Source organism: Penaeus chinensis, chromosome 18 (genome assembly GCF_019202785.1).
Source record: "Penaeus chinensis breed Huanghai No. 1 chromosome 18, ASM1920278v2, whole genome shotgun sequence".
Taxonomy (NCBI): Eukaryota; Metazoa; Arthropoda; class Malacostraca; order Decapoda; family Penaeidae; genus Penaeus; species Penaeus chinensis.
Window position 1 is genome coordinate 28,833,402 of NC_061836.1, and position 7,500 is coordinate 28,840,901.

General features: G+C 36.9%; 1 protein-coding gene across 1 annotated transcript in view; it reads left to right on the forward strand.

Annotated features, from left to right (window-relative positions):
* The window catches only part of LOC125034652 (cubilin-like), a 334,702-nt gene that overhangs the window by 320,762 nt on the left and 6,440 nt on the right, over positions 1 to 7,500 (forward strand). The window contains 4 exon segments of the mRNA XM_047626554.1: positions 1,185 to 1,324; positions 2,868 to 3,033; positions 4,278 to 4,489; positions 5,805 to 5,882. Coding sequence (XP_047482510.1) covers positions 1,185 to 1,324; positions 2,868 to 3,033; positions 4,278 to 4,489; positions 5,805 to 5,882 — 596 coding nt within the window.

The following is a 7,500-nucleotide window of genomic DNA, read 5'->3' on the forward strand; positions in this document are numbered from 1 at the left end:
AGTTTCGAAATACATAAGTCTACCACATTAAAAAAAAATGGGGGTTTCAAGCAGACTGGGCGACTGAATTCTCTAGCTGAACTTTCATCCGCTTGTTGATTCTGTCCATCACTAAAATATAATTAGATGGTTCTTTAGTCATGGTCAACTCAGAAGCCAGAATGCAGTGTAAGAGGTCAGACCTCTACCATTAGTTTTAATTTGTATACACTTAACCTACCCTATATTCCACAATAATGTACATTCATCGACCTTCCCGTTCTCCAAAGTTCTACTCTAGTGAACATTGTTCATTGTGATAAAAGTAGAAAACGGTATGAACGTGAATATCTTCAAGAAATGTATTTGACTGGTTTCGACTTCATTTCCATCAGAAACACATGTGGTATGACTGATGAAGATTTCGTCGAAACTGATCAAATACATGTCTTTTATACCTTTTTATGCATTCTATGTGTCACTCTTTTACCCAAAATCTGTTACTTAATCAACACAGATTATTCTCAAATCCTTAATCAATCGTAATTTACCCGAAGCATTTTATTTTTAGCAGTAGTCTACTCATAACTCATAGTCCTCTTTCCATCGCTCACAGGGAACTAAAGAAAAAAAAAAAAATCCCCCCCCCCAAAAAAAATATATATACGTAATGATGATAATAATGATAATGATAATAAGAAAATAGATATATAAATAAATAAATAAAATATATAAATAAATAAATAAATAAAATATATATATAGAAATAGATAAATAAAATAGATATATAAATAAATAAATAAAATATATATGAATAAATAAATAAACTATATATATATATATAAATAAATAAATAAAATATATATATAAATAAATAAATAAAATAGATATATAAATAAATAAATAAAATAGATATATAAATAAATAAACAAGAATATATATATATATATATATATATAAATATATATATATATATTAAATATAATCAATAGTTCAAGAAAAGCCCTGTTATCATAACCCTCTCTTTATCGCACTCAGACAACGACAAAATCCTCAACTCAGTTAAATCCTTCGCTTCCAGGGACCTAAAAATAAATAAAATGAAAGAAAAACTAAAAAAAACTAAAAAAAAAAAAAAAAAACTCTACGTACAGATATATCACGTCCTTCGTATTACCATTCCACCTGTCATTTCCTGTCACCAGGGAACTACGAGCCCTTCCTAGACTGTCGCTGGAGTGTCGTTGGTCTGGCGGATAACGTTGTCAACCTCACCTTCACTAGACTTGACATCGAGCCACCGGGAGAGAATGACACCAGTCCGTGTCCTTACGATTATCTACAGGTCGGTTACGTTATTGTAATGATTATTATTGTTGGTGTTCTTTGTCTTAGTTTTTTTTTTTTTTTTCTCTTCTTCGTTTTCTTCTTGTCTTTTTTCTCCTCCTCGTCTTCTCCTTCTCCTTCTCTTATTCCTTCTCTTCCTCCTTCTCTTCCTCCTCGTTGTCCTCCACCTCCTCCTCGTGTTTCTCCTCATCCTCCTCCTCTTCTTCCTTCTCTTTCTCCTTCTTTTCCTCCTCGTTGTCCTCCACCTCCTCCTCGTCTTTCTCCTCCTCCTCCTCCTCTTCTTCCTTCTCTTCCTCCTTCTCTTCCTCCTCGTTGTCCTCCACCTCCTCCTCGTGTTTCTCCTCATCCTCCTCCTCTTCTTCCTTCTCTTCCTCCTTCTCTTCCTCCTCGTTGTCCTCCACCTCCTCCTCGTGTTTCTCCTCCTCCTCCTCCTCTTCTTCCTTCTCTTCCTCCTTCTCTTCCTCCTCGTTGTCCTCCACCTCCTCCTCGTGTTTCTCCTCATCCTCCTCCTCTTCTTCCTTCTCTTCCTCCTTCTCTTCCTCCTCGTTGTCCTCCACCTCCTCCTCGTGTTTCTCCTCCTCCTCCTCCTCTTCTTCCTTCTCTTCCTCCTTCTCTTCCTCCTCGTTGTCCTCCATCTCCTCCTCGTCTTCCTCCCCTTCTTAATTCTCTTCCTCCTTTGTGTGCTGTGTGGTGCAGCGGTAGCGTTCTCGTCGGGCAATCTTGCTGACCCGCGTTCGAATCCTTCGCCACCAGTGGATGGTATCCCCGGCCATTCCTTGCACACAGGGGGTAATTTAGAAGCAAAAATGAAACAGACACTATGTCACGCTAAGAATATCCATTGTAACAAATGGAATCAAACTAAATTATAATTATAATTATAATTCTCCTCCTCATTTTCCTCCTCCTCCTCCTCCTCCTCCTCCTCCTCCTCCTCCTCCTCCTCCTCCTCCTCCTCCTCCTCCTCCTCTTCCTCTCCCCCCTCCTCCTATTCCACCTCCTCCTCTTCCCTTCCTCCTCATGGTAATCAAAGTAACAGTAACGATAATACATTTTCTCTTCCATTTCATGAAAACCATTCTGCCTTTACATGCAACCAAGTGCTGTTACTCCTAATTGAACCTGCATGCTCGTTACTCGTCATTGAACCTCCTAATTTGAACCTATTTCTCGTTACTCCTCAATCAATCTGAATTCGTGTTATTCCCCATCTGAACATTAATTCTGGTCTCTTCTCACTGAACTCTTATTCTCGTTAATCCTCAGTGAACTTCACCGAACCTTCATTCTGTTCACTCTTCACAGAAACCTTTATGCTCGTAAATACTCACTGAGCCTCCTCACTGAACCTTCATTCTGGTTACTCACTGAACTTTATTCTTGTTAATTCTCACTGAACTCCTTTACTGAACCTTCATTCTCGTTAATTCTCATTGAACGTGCTTACTGAACCTTTATTCTCATTACTCACTGAACCTTCATTCTCGTCACTCCTCACTGAACCCCCTCATCTGATCTTTTATTCCCATTCTTCGCTGCAGATCTTCGACGGTCCCTCGGATAAGTCTCCCTTGATCAGCACCCTCTGCAACAGCACGTCCCTCCCGCCGTCCGTAGCTTCCTCCTCGAACGTCATGTACATTCGGTTCCTCTCCGATAGCGCTAACGAGAGAGCTGGTTTCACTGCGACTGTGTCCAATATCCCTCGTGAGTTTGTGGTTTCTTTGCCTAAACGGGGTGGTTGGCCTGGTTGTGTGGGTTTTTTTTCCCGATCTCTGGTTCATGGTTGAGGTTCTCTGTTTTTTTTTTTTTTTTTTTTTTTTTTTTTGGGGGGGGGGGGTGATTGGTGGTTTACGTAATTTGGGTTTGAGTCTGTTTTTTTTTTTTTTTTTTTTTTGGGGGGGGGGGCCTGAGGGAAAGGATTTTTTTTCTTCAAGAGAAGGTAATCATTTAGCTATTTTCTCAGTTAAATGTTGTTTCTTATTGTTTATGATATTGTCGATTTAACCTTTTCTCTCATCACCTGAATTCGTCTCGTTTTCATTTAAATCTTATTCTGTTTTCAGTACAATGCTTCCTCTTGTTCGCTTGTCATGGGACTCTCAATTCGAAAACTTCACCCGTATTGTAACATTATTTAAGGGTTTGCCTTCCCAAGAGAACGGGAAAATATCTCCTTTTTTATACGAAGGAAGATAATATACCTTATATGACTACAAAATGATCTTTCCATTTATTACTTTGTTTACCATTGTATTGTGTGTGTTTATTCCAGCTTTTAAGGAGTCTCCATCCTAGAAAGCGTTTGTATGGGAATTCGTAAAGTAATAAGAAGGCAAATTATCAACTTCTTATGGTATTATATGTATCTTTACTCATGTAACGCAAAATAGATTGGCGCATTCGTAAGAAAGAAAATAGTTGTTGATTTTAGGCTTTCTTCATTGTTAATTTGCTTATTGATAATAAACATTCTTTAGAAAAGAGAGTTTTTTGGAGAAAATAAATTAACGTTTTTTTATTTCAAGAAAAAAATATTGTGGGTTAATTCATGAAATAATAATAATAATAATGATAATAATAATAATAATAATAATAATAACAATAATAATAATAGTAATAGTAATATAGTGATAATAATAGCTAAAAAAAGAACAGTAGAAATATCTGACATCACATCTTTCAAAGATAAAAAAAAATAATAGTAAACAGATAGAATGTATTTTTCATTTATTGATTTATTCATTAATATATAATCAAAGATGTCACACGATATAAAACAATCATTAAATGCAAACTTTAAGTTAAGTGCGTGTGCGTGTGTGTGTCTGTGTGTGCGTGCGTGCGTGTGCGTGCGTTTGCGTGTGTGCGTGTGCGTGCGTGAGTGTGCGTGTGCGTGTATGTGTATAATCAAACTAAACCGGACCCCCCCCCCCCCCCCCTCCACACAGATCCCTGCGGCACATCCGCCCTGACAGCCACCAACCACACGCAGACGATCGAATCGCCCGGCTATCCGAACCAGTACCAGACCAGTATCCTGTGCCGCTGGACCATCACGACGCCGGAAGACACGCAGGATATTCATATTGAATTCACGGACATGAATCTCGAGTCTTCTCCAAAATGCACGAAAGACTTTGTTGAAGTTGGGTATTTAGCCGTAAGTTTTTTTGTTTTTTTTTTTTTGTATGTTCGTCTGTTTCGGTTATTTTTTTGTCTTTTTGCCTGACTGTTTCGTTTGTTTGCCTATCTGTGTATTTGTCATTTAATGTTTGTTTTCCTGGCTGGTTCGTTTGTTTGCCTATCTGTGTATTTGTTATTTGTTTGTCTGTTTGCCTGGCTGTTTTGTTTGTTTGTCTATCTGTGTATTTGTTATTTGTTTGTCTGTTTGCCTGGCTGTTTCGTTTGTTTGCCTATCTGTGTATTTGTCATTTGTTTGTCTGTTTGCCTGGCTGTTTCGTTTGTTTGCCTAACTGTGTATTTGTCATTTGTTTGTCTGTTTGCCTGGCTGTTTCGTTTGTTTGCCGTATTTGTCTGTCTGTTTGTCTTGGTATTTGCTTGTCTGTCTGTCAGTCTATTCCGTTTGTCTGTCTGTTTCTCTGTGCATCTACTTGTCTGTCAGTCTATCTGTCTGTCAGTCTGTCTGTCTGTCTATCTTTCTGGATATTCACATGTTTGTTTACCAGTCTATTGCGTTTGTCAATCTGTCTGTTAAGGTATCTGCTTATCTGTCTATCTGTCTGGAAATCTACTAATCTATCTATCGGTCTGTCGGTGCATTTGGGTGTCTACTTGTTTATCTACCAGTCTGCACGTTTTTCTGTCTATCTGGGTATCTATATGCCTCTCTGTCAGTCTATCTGCTTGTCTATCTCTGTCTTGTAATTTCTCTCTGTGCCTTTCCTTCAATTAGAATACATATTATCATTAATATGTTCAGTACTATTATCTTCTTTTTTATGTCACTCATGGCCATTATTCATATTATTGTTGTCCTTTTTTTATTTTATAATATCACTATTATCATCATCATCATTGTTTAAGTGGATATTATTATCATCATCATCTTCATCTTCATTATCATTGTTTTTATTTTTATGATTATTGTTATTGTTATTATTATTGTTAGCGTTATTTCTATTAATATCATTATTATCATTGTCATCATGATTATTATTACCATTATTATTGCTATTATTATCCTAGATATTATCATCATCATCACCATCATAACCATCACCAACACCATCACAATCACCATCATCACCAACACCATCACTATCACCATTACCATCACCATAACCATCATCATCACAGTCACCATCACCCACACCATCACCACCACCACTACCATCACCATCACCACCATCACCACTACCCTTACCATCATAACCATCATCACAATCACCATCATCACCATCACCACCATCATCACCATCACCATTATGCATACTATCACTATCTTTTCCTCCCAGAACACCGGAGATTCCCGCATTACAACCGGTTACACGAGGTGGACCATAGACATAGCAGGGCGCACGGCGTATTTCAGTGTGAGTAGATTTATTAGTATTGTTGTTGTTGTTGTTGTTGTTGTTGTTGTTGTTATTGTTATTATTGTTATTATTATTATTATTATTATTATTGTTATTATTATTATTATTGTTATTATTATTATTATTGTTATTATTATTATTGTTATTATTATTATTATTATTATTATTATTATTATTATTATTATTATTATTATCAGTATTACGATTATTTTCATTATTGTTACTGTTACTATTTTTCTTCTTCTTCTTTCCTTTTTCTAATTCTTTTCTTCTTTTTCGTCTTCTTTTCTTCCTCTTTTTTTTTTCTTCTTCTTTTTCTTTTTTTATTATTATTCTTATTTTCATCCGTCGTCTTCTGTTTACTTCTTTTTCTTTTTCTTTTTGTTCTTCTTCGTTTTTCTTCTTCTTCTTTGTCTTCTTCTTCTACTTCTTTTTTTCCTATTCACCTTCTTCTTCTTTTACTTCTTCTTGTTCGTCTTCTTCCTAATTTTGTCTTCTTCTTCTTTTTCCTCTTCTTCTTTGTCTTCTCCTTCTTATTTTTCTTATTTTTTTTCTTTTTCCTCTTCTTCACTTCTCCTCTTCTCCTTTGTTCTTTTTCATATTTTTGTCTTAATTTTCTACTCAATTTTTCTTCTTCATCATCTCTTCCTTTGTTCTTTTTTATAGTTTTTGTCTTCATTTTCATCTTCATTTTTTTCTTATTCTTTATCTCCTCTCTTTTTTCCTCTTGTTTTTCTTGCTGATTCTTCTTCTTCGTCTTTCTTTTCATCGTCGTCTTCTTCTACCCCTTTTCTTCTTCTTTTTTCTTCTTCGTCTTTTACTTTTTTTGTCTTCTTCTTATTATTATTTGCCTTTTTAATGCATATAGATTTTGTTTGTTTGTTTATATTTTTGGGAGATTAAGTGCCTATATTGTTTTTTTGTTTGCTTGTTTGTTGTTTTTAAACCTCAAACTCATAGCAGTTTAACCCACGATTCACCATAACTCATCACAACTTTCCCCCAAAATCACAGCCTAACTTACCGAAGCTGAAACACTTAAACAGGTAATTTTCAACAACTTCAAACTTACTTTAACTTCTAACCAACCACATTACAACTTTATTTTTTACTCATTACATCTAACTTATCCCAACATAACTCTTTATCAATACAACTTAACTCCTGATTCACCACAACCTGACGCCAGCTCACTACTTCACCCCAGAGTCACTCAAGAATTAGCCCAGACTCACCACTTCACACCACTCTATGAGTTAAACATAGCTTTTAACTCATCATAACCCCGTACCTCACCCAAACTCACCACTTTACCCCAAACTTATCCTTGACTCACCCCTTCACCCCAAACTCACTCAAGACTCACCCCTTCACCCCAAACTCACCCCAGACTCACCCCTTCACCCCAAACTTACTCCAGACTCACCCCTTCACCCCAAAACTCACCCCAGACTCACCCCTTCACCCCCAAACTCACTCCAGACTCACCCCTTCACCCCAAACTCAACCCAGACTCACCCCTTCACCTCAAACTCATCCTAGACTCACCCCTTCACCCCAAACTCACCCCATACTCACCCCTTCACCCCAAACTCAGCCCAGACTCACCCCTTCA